The 19,037-nt window shown below is 39.2% G+C and overlaps 1 protein-coding gene across 3 annotated transcripts in view; it reads left to right on the forward strand.

Annotated features, from left to right (window-relative positions):
• The window catches only part of ROBO1 (roundabout guidance receptor 1), a 754,561-nt gene that overhangs the window by 634,064 nt on the left and 101,460 nt on the right, over positions 1–19,037 (forward strand). For all 3 annotated transcript variants that reach the window (XM_072138539.1, XM_072138540.1, XM_072138541.1), the window contains one exon: positions 17,287–17,444. In XM_072138539.1, the coding sequence (XP_071994640.1) occupies positions 17,287–17,444 (158 nt within the window). The remainder of the gene's footprint in view (positions 1–17,286; positions 17,445–19,037) is intronic.

Consider the following 19,037-nt stretch of genomic DNA (forward strand, 5'->3'; position numbering starts at 1 on the left):
CTGCTTTCAATCTGCAGTTTGAGGACCTTTGGAGGACCTTCAAAGGTCCTAAAATGGTTCTTGTGTACATGTGTATTGAGTGCAGGTGCAGATGTACAGGGATTTCATGGTGGAAGGTCCTTCTCAGTATACCATGTGGTGAGTGGTTTGGGTGGCCATGGGCCCCCTAGTATGCTTGGTGCCATTCCCAGTAGTTGCAAAGTATAAGGAATATTTATTACGCTTGATCTGGGTCACGCTCCATGGGCTATAAAGTTCAGCTGGGTAATTGGATATGCCAGCTAATAATCACATTAGACACAAGATGGATCATTCACCTCCTCAGAACAATGAATGGATCTGATGGTGGTGGTTACACATATCTGATTGTCTCCTATGTCTGATGATTTACGCCTGTCCCTGCGCTCCTGTGATAACTCTGGCAGCTGATCAGAAGAGACGCGATGAGATCCTGTTTGATCCTCTCTTTTGCTGAACACATCTGTGAAGGTTCATGTAGCCCGGGACATGTGCTAATAATTCCAGGGCTGGTGTCTGCTGATACTATGAAGATGTGTCTGAGGATTGTCAAACATCTGCAGGTTCCTTATGGACTTGTTCTTACAGACCATTTATATGTGGGTAGTGTTACCTTGAATGGACCTTGTCTTGTTTAAAAGGAACCTGTCACATTGAATATGCAGCTCGATCTGTAACATGTTGTAGACAAGAAGAACTGCGCAGATTGTATGCAGTGTCCTATCTGCTGGCAGCATGTTATAGAGCAGGGGGAGCTGAGCGGATTGTACATAGTGTCCCATATGCAGGCAGCATGTTATAGAGCAGGAGGAGCTGAGCAGATGGTACATAGTGTCCTATCTGCAGGGAGAATGTTATAGAGCAGGAGGAGCTGAGCAGATTGTACATAGTGTCCTATCTGCAGGTAGAATTTTATAGAACAGGAGGAGCTTAGCAAATTATATATGATGTCCTGAGCAGTTTCTACGTTGTGTCCTATCTTAAGGCAGCACATTATAGAGCAGGAGGAATGTTTTATTTAATAGCTATATAACTGCCATTACATTACCTTCATTAGCTTGTAATATAGACATACCGTATTTCTGTTCAGGGCTCCTATGACCTAGTGATAGCCCATTGGAGGCCATGTTGGCTGCTTTCCTGAAAAATGGTTCAGTGAAATATAAAATGATGATTGATATCTATAGGGGATTCCTTTATAGCAGAGCCTGCTCTATAAGTAATATTCTGTAGGGATATTTGGGATCTTTTCCATACAATCACTGACCTTGGGTGGAACGTTCCATTTATCCAGGGGAATTCATGGGCTATGACGCAGTTCAGATTCCGAATTGATGAAGACACAATTTCATTCAACAAGACGTCTGCTTTGTCCTTATCTGAGCAGATAAATGTCTCACGGCTTGTATTGTCTAACTGGACTAAAGACGATAACATTGTAGCAGATTTCATCTTTGCCCCCCACCATTTGCTCTTTATGGTATATTTTGACTGCCTTGTACCTGGAATGAGGCTCCGGCCTGCATGACGGGGTCTGATGAATCTTTTTTGTGCATGCAATTGATTTTGAGGTATATTTTTGTTCAGTATATTTTACATGGGTTGTACCAAGATGAGTATTAGAATCTGTTGGTGAGGATTCGAATGCAGGGAACCCCACTGGTAATGAGAACGGACCCCTACTGATCACGGGAATGGGTGTCTTGTTTCCATTAATTGATGGAGTGCAACGTCACGCATGTGTCTTGCTGCTCTATTTAATACTACGGGAACGTCTGAAATTGCTGAGCACAACCCTTTGGTATCTCTGTCACTCTCATAGACAACTTATTTAAATTCCAGAGCTACTTGAGCGCTGTGCAAAGCAATTTCCAAAACTACCTTACTATTGAATGGAGTGTCACAAAAATCTCAGTCTTCCGACACGCATAATTTTTTGTTGCTCATTTTGGGGGGCGATTTTCAATGCCAACACTTTTCCCGCACTTTTAGTTTCCTGAAACTTTTTTGGCCGCAATTTTGGACACCTAATCAGACTAACAAAAGACAAGTCTGAACAAAAAACGAGAAAAGGTTTAGCTCACCAATTCCTTGTGCCGGTAATAGGGTAGGCTGATGCACGGACGAGTGCGTGGGGACCAGTAGATGGATCCAAATATTGTAGATGTGTCAAGAATCCATGCAAGATTAAAAAAAATTAAAAATCCACTTTATTGAGAAATAAAAACTTTAAAAACATATAGGGACTTCACTATAACATATTTCTGACACATTTTGGACACTGTTGGTACATCTACATCTACCAACTTCTAAACCCCTTCACGTATGTGGTTTGTCATTTGTTCATCTTACGGTGCGCCAAACACAAAAAGGCTGCGAACATGAAATCACAGTGCAAAAAACACTAAAATTAGGCGCCAAAAAACAACACCTAGCACCAAAAATAATAAATGTTCCCAATGTATCCAAATGTTATTTGCATCTAAATATATTCAACAAAAAGAAAACTAAAGAATAAACTTCTGTTCATGAATATATCGGATCACATGAAGTGCCCGGTAGCACTCGGCTGTTCTTTCCATGGCACATGTGCCACATCTTATTCTTTCGCTCAATCGCTCTTTGCATTGAATTAACATTCCCCAGAAATACAAGTATCCTTGAACACCACTCACAGCTCTAACAAATGGACGGCAGTTCAGTATATTACCTTCAAGTAATCAGTACTTCTTCCCCAGTAGATATTTTCTCGACGTTTTTTTTCCCGACTTAAATGTCACGTACAAGATTTACTTCGTAAGACTCGAGGAAATTAGAACATTGAGAAGGAGCCAGAAATTACATATCCAGGCCCGTGGTCAGATTTCGCTAAATCATATGTTTCAATTTCGTCCATCGGAATAAAAAATAGAGCGGTTCCTATTGTTCGGAGACTTAGTCTTTCGAGGCACTTAGTGTCGGTACTACAAACTTTTTTTTTTTCTTCTTGCGTTTCCTTGGGGAAATAATTATGTCAAGTTCCTGCAGTGTGAAAAAATGCCACGAGTTTGAATGTGCTTCATATTTTTATGTCTTGTGGCATTGATCCCTTGCTACTAATAGCGTGTAGTGGAGGGGGGGAGGGGGTTGTTGCCCTGCTCTCTGTTATCTGAAGAAATGTTAATAAGAGGAAGCGGCACGGATGTTTTTCTTTTAGATTTTTCCTCTTTTGTCCAAGGCTCGGATGGTGCCGGCAGACAGGAGCGTAGTCATTTAAATTTACTGTGCTAAATCAACCTGACTTTTTGCCTCCAGGATTGTGCCTGTTCACTTTGTTAGCCGCCTTCTAATTGGAACAAATGTTTTTTATTTGGGAAAAAGACAGCTGCGACGCAAAGGAAACATATTCATTGAGACCCTCGGATAATAAAACATTGTTACGGAGACAGTCCTTACCACTAGCCGAGATGTGATTTTTAGGAGTCGAGAATCCGATAAATTGGACGTATTATGGAAGCTCATCATTAATTTATTTACTTTTTTTTTTGTTGTTTTTTCTTCTTAGACAACTTCTGCATCTGACTAGTCGTTCTTGGTTTTCAGGAAATGGATCCTGTCACAGATAATCATATTTTGCTTAACATAGATATTGTACATATTAGATAGGATTAGATCTTGTGGTCTGAGTGTCTGCAACTTCAGATTAAGTGAAACCTAACCTTAAGCCGGTTTCCGCTTCTATAATTTTTGTAATATTATATTTTTATCTCATCTATTATGTGAGCCTCCACAGGGGGTACGGACCCCAGGTTCTTAATATTTTTGTTTAGTAGCTTAGCCTGACCGAAACAAAATCTATTAATGGCGTTTTCCAGCTAAATAAATTTTTTAAAAAAATTGCTGAACGTGACCCATAGCTAGTGTTCTGTGGACCTGAACCTCAAAGTTCTGCAAAGAACCCAGACCTCAACTTGGTCAGAAGTTTGGTTCTAGTCAATCACCCTGCTGCTGCCTGTTAAATTTATATTAAAGTGATTCGTGCATGCAGGGATTTCCATGACAACGACAAATTGCTGCTGCCCAAATGGTGCTGCCAGTGGTGGTGCACTGGGATTTAACAGGTTAACTGAAGGTATTACTGCTGGGAGTTCTGGTCTGTGTACTGAAGCACCTTGTTACTACCTGAGTCCACCAAAGTACCTTCTAGCACTCTGGTGAACCAGTCCAACCCCGCAGCTGATCCCGTTTCTGTCCCGATCCCGAACAAACTCTACTTCCTGGTGTTTTCCAACACACAGGAAATGCTTAGTCATATCCCTATGTTGAGCCCAGCAGTGACCTTTTTGAGCACCAATGTCAGGAGACACAGATAGTGGAAGAATGTCTATGGCCCTTTTTTGGGATTTGCACATTTTTGGGTGACATTTTTATGCATTCTCTGCAGCATGGGGCACACTAGATTTTCCTGCAATGCGCTTACTTCATCTTTGAATTGTGTCTGCTGGCAGATGTTGGTGCATGATTTATCACTGGTTTGTGCCTAAAAATTAGCAAAATAAAAATGCTCAAATACACTCCAGTCCCCACCAGGCACAGACAACTGTTTTGTATAGATTGCGCCAAAAATAGTGCAAATTTCAGTTATTGATTTCAGTTATTGTGCAAATCATTTTTTGGCAAAAAATATTTAGCTGAAGGAATTCAGCCCAAAATATAAGTCAAAAAACAGAAGTGCTTACAAAAAAAAAAGCCAGGCGCAAATTGCTGTATTGCATCCAGAGGACAGATAAAGTATCACACAGTTGAATTACACAATGTTTTTCAGTATTCGGAAGCTGCTTTTCACAGAATTAAGTTTAGTTAGAAAACAATCCGTGCACGAGAGAAGTGGAGGAGTAAGCGCTGCTCGCCCCCCTCCCTCTCCATAGAGATATGAGGCACACAGCGCCGTAATACGGGGAAAGATAGGACATGTCCAATCTTTTCCCGGATTACGGAGTGGTACGGTGCCGCACGCATGCGGCACCGTAGTGCTCTGTACCATTCCGTGCGCTGCCTATAGGCAGTATATATGGCTGCACGCTTACGGCCGTGTATATACCTCCCCCAACGGTCGTGTGAATGTAGCCTCAGTCTCACAAGTAGTTAATTTGCTTTGATTTTTCTTTTATCCATCAGACACATGTACAAACAAAGCTGAAGTCATTACTTCCTCACTACATAGACCGCCAGTTCATCCGAGGCGAACATCTTGTGAGCATGCATGTCCTGCAGTGTGGGCCTTTAATATGCACGCTTGTAAAACTAATGGCATTTTCATACAAATGTTTACTCCATGACCTTGGAACAAAACTGATTTCAATATTGTGTACATGTCTGTTATTATGTGAGCGGAGGACACCCGCTGACAGCAAATAACAGACTTCTTTAATGATGTTAGCTTGCTTTGCTATTCATGTAAATTATATATCTTGTCAAAATCTGCCTTGATTACCTACTTCTGAAATGTTCAATTATCGGCACATATTCACAGGGTTTTTTTAATTTTTTTTTTATTTTATTATTTTAAAGCTGTTAGTGTTCGTAGAAGCGTTAATAAGGATAATTAACGACATAAAAGTTTCAACAGAGAAGTTTTACTGAAACCTACTTTAATTTAAGATTCTAGTTTTGGCAACTATAGTGTTGGTTATTAATGTGTGCTTTTAGTACCCTGTCGTAGGGAATATTTTAGAAAGCTTGACACCACATTTACCTTAATAAAGTGTAGAATACATTCTTGTTGGATATTATTTGTCGGAGAAAATATTTGGGGCAGACATAACTGATGGCCGGTAGAACATCTGCCTTTACTACGACCCCCAGACATCCCCATTTATTGGTGGCTTCCCCTGGTCATGAGCTTCACTTGTGTTGCATATATAAACAAAACTGATGTCTTAGCTGATCCCCCGCTTTTCTATGGGGCCAGAACCTTTATGTGCCAGATACTATCTGCTACCATGCCACCGTTAGTTTGTGATCTCCGATTGTGCCCCTCTTCCTGATAGGAAAATATTTTGAGAACCGATGTGCCCTTTACCAAAAGGGGCTCTGGCCAATCTCTGTCGACTCCTGAATATAAAAGTAACCACAGGTAGGTGCCACAGCATTAAAGAAAATGTACCACTCACATAGAGTTAAAAAAAAACCCTACACATACTCACCTGTCCTCCTCTTCATCCTGATCCCGCCGCATGTCTTCTTGATCACCTAGGATCACCTAGAAAAAAACAGTTCCAAAAAGCAGGCTGACCCTCCAAGCTGCTAATTATTCAAGCCCTCGCCACCTTCCTCTCCAACCATGGTGGGGAAGGCGGTGATGTCACACGAGAGGCATGAATCCACGCTTCTTGCATCATAGATGCCTTACTTTACTGTGACTCTAAATAGTTTCCAACCCACGATGTACAACAACTACCCTCCTGCATTCTCCGCTGCTCTGTTATGTTTCAACAAAAATCCAGCTAGTCCTTGACCAATCTTATGAGCTACCTGTCCTGCCATTTGCCCATCTATATCGAGACTACTCTAAAAGGCAGCGACGTGGTGGCGAATCACAGCAAAGACCATATCCCATAAAGGGGCTGTCCAGGCTTTAAAAAAAAAAACTGTATATTCACCCTTGGGAGGGAGGGTAATTGACTTGTAATATGTAAATTGTAATATTTTTTTGCCATATAACTGGTATCCAGTGTAGAAATAGAAAAAATAAATGTCTTTGTGGTCAACAGGCCAAAAATTTTTTTTTTGTCTTTCATGGTTCAGGAATTACCAAATTTTATGATTATCTCACCAAATTAAATGAGACATTTTAAAGCCCCAAATTTTACAAGGAGGGCTATTAAGAGAGTTTCCCAGGCCTGGAACAGGAAGAACAGTCCTCCCAATTAAACAATTTAGTCGCAAGGTAAATCAATAGTTACATTGTTACTGGGCCACAATGAAGACAGTTGAGGCAAATGGCTTCAGGATGTGTGGCCTCTCGTGGCCTTTCTCATATTATCTGGCAATTGCTGTGATAATATACGATTAGTTACATCCTGGTGTTAGTTTAATGAAGCCAGATTATCGTGTGACTTCATATCTGTGGATAAAATTATTCTGCGCTGGTTTACAACGTCTTCGATGGGCTGCTGCGGCTGCCAGTTCCTTAAATGATCCGCTAAAGATGAGTTGTTTTTGTAGTTGTATAGAAACATTGTGGAATTAAATGACCAAATATAAAAGTAATAATCCCCTGCATAAAATCTTCTAGATTTCTACAGCTCTTATATTGTATCAAGTTTCTAGTTGACTTCTAGTCACCACCATTATTGTCCCTGTATAAGTTGTTGTTGCTTATCTTCCTCTAAACAATTATTTTTGTGTAAAAGTGGGCATGTATCTTTAGGTTATGATATTAATATCCATAATGTCATTGACATTAATAAAGTCTATGCTACCTGCTATATACAATCTTCTCAGCTCCTCCTGCTCTATAACATGCTGCCTGCAGATAGGACAATGGGGCAGATTTATCAAGCAGTCTGAAAGTCAGAATATTTCCAGTTGCCCATGGCAACCAATCACAGCTCAGCTTTCATTTCACCAGTGCTCATGAATATTTTAAAGGGGAGCTGTGATTGGTTGCCATGGGCAATTGGAAATATTCTGACTTTCAGACTGCTTGATAAATCTGCCCCAATATGTACAATCTGATCTGTTCCTTCTGTTTTATAATACGCTGCTTGCTATATACAATCTTCTCATTTCCTCCTGCTCTATAACATGCTTCTTGCAGATAGGCCACTATGTACAATCTGTTCAGCTCCTCCTTCTCTATAACATGCTGCCTGCAGATAGGACACTATGTACATTGTGCTTATCTCATCCTGTTATATAACATGCTGCCTGCATATAGGACACTTTGTACAATCTGTTCAGTTCCTCCTGCTCTCTCCTTAGCATGCCGCCTGCAGATAGGACACTTTGTACAATCTGCTCAGCTCCTCGTGCTCTTTAACATGCCGTCTGCAGATAGGACACTTTGTACAATCTGCTCAGCTCCTCCTGCTCTATAACATGCTGCCTGCAGATAGGACACTATGTACAATCTACTCAGATCCTCCTGCTGTATAACATGCTGCCAGCAGATAGGACACAATTCCATTTGCTCAACTCTATGTATTAACTACAGATGGAGATTTGTAAAGATGGAGATACATTTAGTTGGTACGGACAATTTACTCCTCTACATCTTCTCACAATTCAAAGAAAATCTATATCATCCTTTAGGGTGTCATTAATTAAATCCTGTGATATCTTGATGCTTTATAACAAAAGTCATATTTCTTGTTCACTTTCTTATCTGAAAAGTGTTTTTAGGGAGCGGATGGTTTCTTTCAGGCGGATGGTTTATCTCCTGTCATTTTATATTGAGAGAAGAAATGTTTTACATCCAGACTAAACTGCAATTTTCCACCCTAGCGATCAGTCACATCAGTCGGGATCAGACGCTGTTTCAGATCGCGAGATATAATTGTTCTAAGCTTTTTTTGGTGATTTTTTGATCAGTGTAATTAAGTGGAAAGGGTTTGATTAACAGGATTTGGCCATTGGATAGTAAGAATGGAAAACGTATCACATAACTTCCCTGCAATTTACCTTTCACTTTCCGCACATTGAACTTGTACAAAAATACGTTTGAATTTAAAGAAAAAGTATAAAACAGAAAATTGCACAGGAGCAAAGAAAAAGTGAATTTGTCAGGTTGATCCACATTCAGCTTTTGGACTGAAACTTGGAACATTTCTGCATTATTGGGCCCACATTGAGACGTCTGTGTACTCCCTGGGTCTGGTCCTAAGTGTAGCACAAAGCCGAGGGGAGGAGGGAGGAGTGGTGAGCACTTCTCACCCCTCCCTTCTCCATAGAAAGACAAGAGGATGGCTCTGTTGAAGGGCAATGAGACACCGCAACGTGGCTAGCCGCCATTACAATTGTGTGAATAAGCCCAACTTCACAACTGTCATACGGCTATATACGTGATATTTTACATTTTCTGTGTAGAAAGAAAATTTATAAACATCACAACAACTTCAAATGGCTATATGAACTCTGTAACCTAGAAACACAATTCTAGTGTCATATTAAACAGTAGAATCCCCCTGGGCATTGTGTATGGATGATTCACAGAACCAGAGATATCCACCCTTATAGTTGTACTATTTTTTTGTGCAAATTTGTATTTATGATTGCATATTTAAGAGTAGATTTCTCTGGTTTTTTTAAGCATCTATGCACAATCATAGTATCGCATATTAAAGAATTGTGTTACTAGGTGCCAGGGTTCAGGAGATATAGGTGTTTGAAAGGTGGTCCCCTCCAGCCTGTCAGCTGAAGACAGAATATAGAAGAAGCTGCAGGAGACTTTGAATTTCACTTTGTAGTACATGGGCCAAAATCTGATCGCGTGCGTCAAAATCCCGGCGCAAATCGAAGATATTTGGGAAAGCCAACGAAAATGCGCGATTCGGACCCTTAGTAAATGAGCCCCATTGACCTGGAGATTCAGGGACCAATGACCATCAGTCACAAAGGAGTTTAAGTATATGTAATTTATGTAATAACTAGTGAAGGGCTAGTTCGTGGTTGACCGAACCCACAAAGTTCTATACAAACCCTTTTTATTAGAAGTTCAGGTTCGGCTTCCCCTCCCACTGTTAACATTTTAACTCTTTAAATACCACTGGTTAAGTCACCAGAGGCATTTGACCAATCTGCATGCACCGTCATTTTGTGGTGGATCGTCCCTCGCCAATAAAGTCATCAGGAGCGCCGATCCTCCCCAAAATGTGGTCCTCAATTTTATTTGGGATCAATGCAAATGGGATGCAATATATTGAAAGGAAATTAAAATTTAAAAAAAATTATTTTTATATATGTATTTTGGCCTGTATTACCATATTTTCCCCCCTCAAACTTTTTATATTTTTAGTTTTGCTATAATTCATTATAAACTTTTAGTCCATGTAAGCCATAAAGGTAATATTACATTAAGGTTGGATTAAAAAAAAAAAATATTGGAAGAAGACGCAATATCAGCAAATAATTAATGTTAACCGCTCATAATGAGTCAGTTAAACTGGCTAACGTTCCATTACCTTGGGATTCCCATTTACTCGGACACATTTAATAGGCATTAACACAGCTTGTAGACACAGATGCTAGATGCATTGAGTGCCATCTGTTTTAATAACTTTACCTAAACTACCATAAAACTCTAAGTGAAACGCTGTTACGATATGATCCCTTTGGCTTGGGCAACTTTTCAGAATCCATTGCTTGACTTAGTAAAATGTTTCGCTCTTACAAGTAATGGATTTTATAGAAGCTTGTGCTGTAATATGTGTATGGAACAATTTAGGGTTGAACAACTCAAAATGTCGATGGATCGTTTGTATTTTGGAAACTTTTCCTTTTTTTTTTTCAAAAATTTTCACATATTCTTCCTAGGAAGATGATCCTGATTGTTTTTTTTTTTAGCCTTTATGTAGTGTTTCCAAGTCCAAATATAAACCATTTGCATTTCATAATTTGTAAAATTGGTAAAAAAAATTGCTGTTATTGGCAACATTCTCAATACTTAAGACACAGGGTCGTAAGTAGGAGAGGCAGGGCCCCATAGCCTTCTGAATAGGGCTCCCGTTCTCCCTTAAAAAAGTACATATTTGCTTACCCTTTATGTGTTTGTTATAATCATACATATTTATACACTGATATATACACACATTTAAATACATAAGGTATAAAAAAAACCATATATACATACATACAGCATATATACATATGCATATAGTACCATATACACCAATGCAGAATATACAAACATATATTGCATGTACACACTACACACACAGCATATACACACCCACTACCCCAGATGCTGGGACCCCCTGTCACTGTGGGCCCCATAGCAGCTGCCCCTATTGGGACAGTATTGTCTGCTGAACAATTGGATTGTCAACTGTGCCAACGTTGTTAACGTAGTTAATCCTTTAACAGGACTTTTTTATTGGCTTTAATATTTATTATTATTTATCCCTGAATTAACTTTTATATATAAAAAGGCACTCAATGGCACAATATGTATAGTCGCCATTACGGACAGAGAACGTGCTATGTAAAGTCCTAAGGTTCGGGGGTGTACAGTGGTATAGATTTGTGTTATTGATTTTGTCAGATGTGCTAATAATTACGTAGCAAACAGGGAAACAAATCCCTACTGCTTTTCCAGAGAAAACTGACAATAAATATAATCGGTAAAAATAAGGTATAACATTGCGTGTACCTGCCTGCGCCGCTGAGCTCTCCTGCCATCTGTACATTGTTACCACTAATTAATAATTTTTGTCGGCAGCAGATTAGAACTGTAATCATATACACCGCTCCGGTCTAATCAAGAAGTAAAGGCCATAGAAGGTCTACAGGAGAAGTGAAAGGGAAGGTTACCATAGCAATAGCATATTTTTAAGTTTTTTTTTTTTTTTTAAATCTGATTAAAATATCACATTTAAACGAAAGAACGTGTAAGACTGGCATACAAAATCTCCCACCCTAATACATCTATACTGTATGTATCTAAATATTTGAAGGAATTATATGTTTTATGGACAAACAAATCATATCACTATCAATTTATACATTGAGTGAGTCTATGAGACTATGTATAGTATATATTGTAACACTATAACTGGTATCTGGTTTGGTAAACTTTACTAAGTGGCGTTTAGAAAAGATACTAAAATTATACTCACCTTTCACTGATTCCCCTCTACTTCCAATGCTGCTTTGGTCTCCATTGTCCACCACTTCCTGTTGTCTCTTGACAAACAGGAAGTGACTACTGAAACTATTTAAGCCAATCATTGGCTTCAAAAACCCCTGATCAATAATTAACTTAGCAGGAATCTCAATAATTTCTTGAGTGTCGGGTTAGAGAAAGAAGACCGCAACAGGGACCTTAACCATAGCCATTATTTTTACTCATTTTTATGTTATTTACTAAACAGATAATCACATTTCCTACTGATATTGTCACAGTAAGGGCTTTACAATTCATAATGCCACCTATAGTTTTGAAGATTTGTCCGCATGACTCCAGGATGGGTGCTGACGTCAATCAGGTCGGGTCTTGCTGCATCAAATATGTTTGGGATGTGTGGTAGAACAGATTAAATCCTTACATCATGAAATACAGTATTGTTTTCATGGGAAGATATGGTGAAGTATTTTGCTTTTTGATTGTTTGTGAACTCGTTCTAGTCTTGGTTGGGAGCTGTGTTGCTATAGTGATAAGCAAACAAGTTTCTAAAGCTCCCACAGGGCTACGACTAAAACTCTGTATCCTGTTTTTATTTTTTCGTAAATGTAAACAGTGTAGGAATGAAGGCAGAACATATTGTTGACTGCAGAAAATGTCAGCTTGGTGTATGGTAAAATATTTGGGATATAATTATTATTCATTTTGTATAGTACAGTTCGATGCTATTGTTTTGCCTGTACTGCAATTACCATCAAACATGGATGTACCTTATTAATACGGTGCTATAAGTTCTATATAGGTGTCGTTAACCCTGCTCCTATATCAATTAAGACTTTGGGACCTCTTACACAAGCCAAGTCAACACTTATGTTTTACTATTCATTTCCAGACAGAACTTTGGCATTTCATGGTCCCAAAAATCCAATTCCATGAAAAGTTAATTATGAGTATTAGTGATGGCTGAGACCACCCTTAATTGGAAAACCAACTTACCGTAGCCCAGTGATGAATCATTTACATTTATTGGAAAGTCTTTTCATGTATTACTAGTTAAAATCATGTGTTTTTTTTAAGAATTTCACATTTGGCCTGATTATTGCATTATTGAGCATTAATAATATTTATCTCCTGTCCCCATGGCAGTGATGGCAAACCTTTTAGAAACCGAGTGTCCAAACTGCAACCAAAACCTAAATATATTTTGGGTGACAGTACGACAATTTATGTAGTATGTATGGAATGTCCTGGATTGCCTGGGATTGCAAAAGGCCTTGAGTCCTGTCTGGAAACTTCTGTACTGATGTAATGGTCTGTGTGCCCATGGAGAGGGCTCTGAGTACCACCTGTGCCTTAGGTTTGCCACCACTGCCGATGGGAATAAATGTGTAATCCAGGGTTTTGGCTGTTTTATTTCCCCACAGTCAGCAAAAAAATGGTTATCAATATTTGCTCTGGACTTCCAGGATTTTGTTGTCCTGCTAGCCGCTCTAGAAGTCCTGTAGAGGTCAAAGGAGCATAGAACGGTGCCCCCTGTGGTGTACAGCTGATAAGAGTGACTTGCAGTCACCTGTTCAGCTACTTGGGGGGGTGGGGGGGATTCCAATGGTCACGGTAGATAGACCCTCTCTCTTTAACAATAAATTAGCTAGAAGAGAGCTCCTGCCTCGTTCTCTCCTTGCCCCGACTCTGCCGTCACCTGCCAGTTCCCAGAGTTCCCAGAGCAGGAGTAGGCTTACAGTTGAAGCCTATAGGTGCTCAGGTGATGTCAGCCTGAGCATCTCAGGCTCATTTACATATTATCATATTTAGATGTCCTTTAAGAATTGTGTGAAGGTCACATGGGGCGGAAGGAGCATGCTCACTACTTTTCCACCATTTTCCAACATCCAAGCCTAGTAATGTAAAACCTATCCATATCCCTTTTGTTATTTTATGCAATTATTGTTTTTTATGGGGAAAAAAAACTGCATTTCTTTGTACCTATCTTATATTGGAAACATTTTAAATTAATTCCTTCCGTTTCCAAGAAAAATTGTCGAGAAAATAAAGCTGAAATACTCAAAAAAAACAAAAAAAAACCAGTGGGTCGTTTATATTTTTAACTGCAGGTTTCCTGTTGTCTTGGTATCCCTTTTTATATCAAGCTACTATTATAAATGTGCTTGCTCGCTGCATGTCAAACAAGTTTAATAATATGAATCCAAGCGGCAGTGTGCTTCCTGGCAGGAGCGGAGTCTGTACAGATAATTGAATACATTTGTTTCTGGTTAAGAGTATGTGTCTCCAAGGCAAATTGGCATTTTCTTTTCGTGAGACAACAGACAGTCATTAAGTGAGTTTTGATTCTATATGTAGATAGTTATTTTCTTTCTTTAGCTTGGAATACTAGGCTAGGATTATGAATTCCATTTTTCTTTTTTAATGTGTTTTTGACATTTCATTGTAGGCTTCATTCATATATATATAAATGTGCCCGAGCCTTTCTTGTACGCTACTCTGTACTTTACACTCCCTTAGCCTAAAATTTAAATTGACGTCCCAGATGAGCCAAACCTCAGGGTTTTCTTTTTCTTTTTTTTTTCCGAGTTGGTTACAGCAAAATTTGTGAACATAAATAAAAGGAGTACAAATGTGCTGCCATCACTTAAATTGATTTTCGTTTACAAGAATAAATGACATGAATTTGAAAAAGTAAACAAATGCCGAAAACTGATTTGAAAAAGTACATTTTTATGGAAAAAAATACTTAAAGGGGTGTTTCCATGAAGGCTAAATATTCTTAATCTAGAGAATAAGTGGTCCAAACTCTTGGACCCCTGAAATCAAGGGCCCTGGGCTGTATGAATATTACACCCCCTATAAGTCTGGAATCACCCTCTACATATGGTACTAGAATCAAGCTTCTTGGGGAATGGAGATTGTTATCAATCTGTGATTTAAGGCCCTGTTAAGCCACTTCAAAGGTTCAGAAATGGCTTTTGTGTACATGTGTATTGAGAATGAGAACATGTACATTTCATGGGTGAAGGTCCTTTTCAGTGCAAAATTCGGTCAGGGGTTTGGGTGGCCATAAGCCCCCTAGAAAGCTTGGGCCATGGGCTACTTCCCAAACCACCTATAATTCACTACTGCCGGTAATCAAAATAGTTGGGGACTGATATCATCCTATGAATGAAGCCCTCCATTTAATTTCCAAAAACTAGAATGGTGTGTCATCTCAAATATACGCTGATGCTACATTCACCGAAGGACAGTAACTAATCTAAACCACATGTTTTAGAGAACTTTCATGGAGGAATCCATCTACTATAGTCTGCAGTATCTCAACCTCTGATGCTGATTTTCATGGTGGAGTTCATGGAACATCCAAATTTAGCAATTTTTTTGAAAGTTTGTTACCAAATTTGTGCCAGATTTTTCTGTCTGGGAACTGGCAGCCTTTTTTTCAGAAATATTTGGGAATAAAAAATTCAGTCAAAGGATGATTTCTGCAACATTTTCATTTTGAAGTCATTTTGTTTCGATCAACAGTCAAAGAAATTTCTGCAATAGGGTGCAACTAGGAAGTCAACGAAGTGAAAGCTGTCCCTTAAACTAAGGCTAATCTAGTCCATGCCAGTGGATGATTGTCAGTTTACCTGGGCTAGCTCTGGACTTGACAACTTCTCTCTCTGAACATGAAGACCTTTCCAGACAGATAGTTGGGGAAAGGACTAAAAGATAAAAGGGTCTAGTGTACTAAATTTGGGCCCCCCTAATGAAACAATTTCTGCAAGTAATAACTGGGCGAAGAATCAATCCCTGCATTCACACAAAGACACGACCAAGACTGAATACAGGGAGGAGGACAATAGAGCGGACAGGTATAGTGGGTAACAACCAGAGCAGTGGTACAAAGGAGAACAGACAGGAAATGGTGAGTAAATACAAGGGAACAGACAAACTTCACAGAATCTGTCACCACAGTCAAAGAAACAATCTACTAGAAAGTATAGATACAGAACAGAGCCAGGGATAAGTTGCAGATACAACAATAACTAGCAAATACTGAATGACAAAACCAGCCTTAAATGGAGCCCGGTCACTCCTGATAGGATAATACAAATGAACACAGCTGGGGCCTTAAAACCCCAGCAGGTAATGCAGAAACACCAACAACAAAAAGACAGGTATAAAACAATCAGGCTACATAGCACAGTGGTAGAGAATTGACTAGAAAGGCCACAGGACGCCAGTTGAATTCCTGACACACTTTCTATTTTGTGCCCCAACGATGCATTTAATATGTTTAATACCACTTCTTATGGCTGTAGCTTTAGCTGCGATCACAGTTCCATTGCTAATGCCATGCAGTGAAGTATTTTTGCTCCGGCAGATATTCTGAGATCTCAGTCTCTTCATTAAGCTGCAGGATTGTTCCCAAATTCTTCTGTATTAGCAGTTAATTAATGAAGAGTGTAACGGAAGTTGTCAGCAATTTGGAGGAATGAAATATGAAGGAAAACTGAGCATATCTGGCAGTGGCTCTTGGCTTCACCGTTTTCTCTATAATATATCTTGGATACATGCATGGAATAATTTAATCAGAGTTCTAATTAGGCTCTTCTAGAAAATTATAGTCTGTGTATTGCTTTAAGGTGATTTTGTTATACAGTTTAGCGTATACCGTATATATTATCACTTTGTCTTTAGTTTAGGTAAACATTCATTAATTACCCCATTATTGTGGAGTATCAAGCTGTTCCTCAGTGGTATACAATGAAAGTTCTCATATTGATCCTGCAGAGTCTAAAGTTAGGTTCTTAGACCGCTAAGAAACTACAAACTAACAATGTTTGGGTGGGAAAAGTGGTATAAACATGAAGGGCACATTCAAACTTCTTAAAGATGTTAATTTGGTCACATCTGAACCATCAAGTGGTGCGAGGCCACAAGGTTGATGATGGAGTCCACCAAAATTCCAAATTGATGAGTTAATGGCACATGTTGATGAATTGGTTAGGATATAAAAAGGTCAAAGTTCATGGGGATCTTAGCAACATAGATGGCAGTAAGAAACAGAGCAGATCAGAAAGGACCACCATTTTGTACCTACTTGGGGTACCAATGTCAACTAAAATAGGCCACTTATTCTTCTCCTTATGCAATAATGGGGGTTTTATAAGGTTTCAAGTCTTTGTTTATAGACTACTGTATAGTTTACTGTGGATACCTTGAGATAATGAGGATATTAGGACATGTGCAAATATTGGATCTACTCACAGGCTCAGATCATAAGAGTTTTCAACCTGACCACTAACATTAAGAGGCAGAAGTGCTTGACCAACCATTACTTCCCTTGTTCTTTTTGGTGGCTCAAGATGATGGTCTTTATGACCAACATTATTTTCTTACTAGGTCTTGACTATGCAATTGATTTATTCCTTCTTGTACTTTCTTCTCAGTTTTGAGAGATGACTTCAGACAAAACCCTTCGGACGTCATGGTGGCTGTTGGGGAGCCTGCTGTGATGGAATGCCAACCTCCTCGGGGACATCCTGAGCCTACAATATCTTGGAAGAAGGATGGAACACCAATAGATGACAAAGATGAACGGATCACGGTAAGCAGTGTGGAGCTTTAGAATTTTAATTGTAGGTGTAGTAAAATTTTGTAAATATTATAAAATTAGGGCCCATGGTCACACAGTTTTTAATGCTGTGTGAACACTAAAACTGACTGGCACAATCGTGGTCTACCATATTACAGACTTTCACAGTCCTAGCTTCACTGTTTATGATAATCCAGACAAATTGTAAATTATTGTCTATGTCTACCATAGTGTGTTCTGTTTTGAGACTAGTCTTTATGATCACTGAAACAGGAAGTGATGTCATTGACATACAGTAAGTCCAGGGTGACATTTAGGGCAAAACACTGTTTTTTACAGGTAACGTGACATGCTCTGTCTATAAATCTAGATTTTTTTTAATAGTGAGCAAATATTTTTTCTAGATCATATTTATTCTGTTCTACCAGTGGAGCTCTCGGCGTATACAGTGCTTGTTTTATGCCATCTTTAAGGGAAATTTACTACCGGTATCCTGTAAACCAAACACACTGACATGCAGGTGGGAGTTCTCTCCCGCTCATGCTTTAACTCCTTATGGCCTTGTTTTTGCAAAAAAAGGGGTTTACAATTGTGTAAATGGACCTAAGAGACTCTAAGGGGCTTCATATAAGCACCTCCTTCTTCCCCTCCCCCGCAAAAGGGGATGGAGGAGGCAATCCCTGTATATGATTGGGAAGGAGGAGGTAGGCACTAAGCCTTGCAAGTAGGTATGCATAATTAACAGACAACAGAGTCTGGAGGGGCTCTGGTGACGCCTCCAGAGCCCCCAGGTTCATTTACATAGTTTTAAAAGACTTTCTTTGTGTCAAATCAAGGGGCTAAGGAGCTAAAGAAGAAAGTGTCCTGACCAAGAGGAAACACACCAAGTGTGCTTGGTTTACAATACTGGGTCCTGGTGACAGATTACCTTTAAATAACAGAAATATGAGCTCATAGAGATGCTGTTTTACATCTATTTCTACACATTTTCCTGTTGAGGCTACAGACTAGGCAATTTTCACGCTGTATTCAAAATTTGGTGGTAAATTCCATTGGGGAGCCGACACCATGGGCACATTTAAACGTATTGCCGCGTGTGATTGCTATTCATTTTATGTATTTCCTTACGGTTTGACAAATTGTTCTGCGTCTTAATATAATTTATCCTGTCTCAGTAACAAATGGAGTCCTCATTGCATAGGACTTCTTACCAAATTTAAAGAGACAGTCCATCAATCAGCATTTACAATGATGGCGCAGTGCGACTTCCTCGCCAGAATTTCCTTGAAGTAATAAGAATTCTATTGGAAAATCTGAAGTCATTTCTCCCGGGGGCTGACTATCTATTTTGGTGCCATTTTTTTTTTTTTTTGCCAACTATATTTCACTCCAGACTTGATGCAATTAAATCTAAAAATGTGTAACTGTGCTGATTGTTGATAAGTATTTTTGATTATCCTAAAACAGTGTAACAAGATGTTAATCCATATGCTTAGGAAGCGGCAGACTCTAATACCGGGCTTTTTTTCCGCTGATGCCATCTGTTCCAGAATTAGGAATGGCATCATTCTGTTTTGCTGATAAAGGACAAGTAAATGATTTGTA

The sequence above is a fragment of the Engystomops pustulosus genome, chromosome 2 (assembly GCF_040894005.1).
Source record: "Engystomops pustulosus chromosome 2, aEngPut4.maternal, whole genome shotgun sequence".
Lineage (NCBI taxonomy): Eukaryota > Metazoa > Chordata > Amphibia > Anura > Leptodactylidae > Engystomops > Engystomops pustulosus.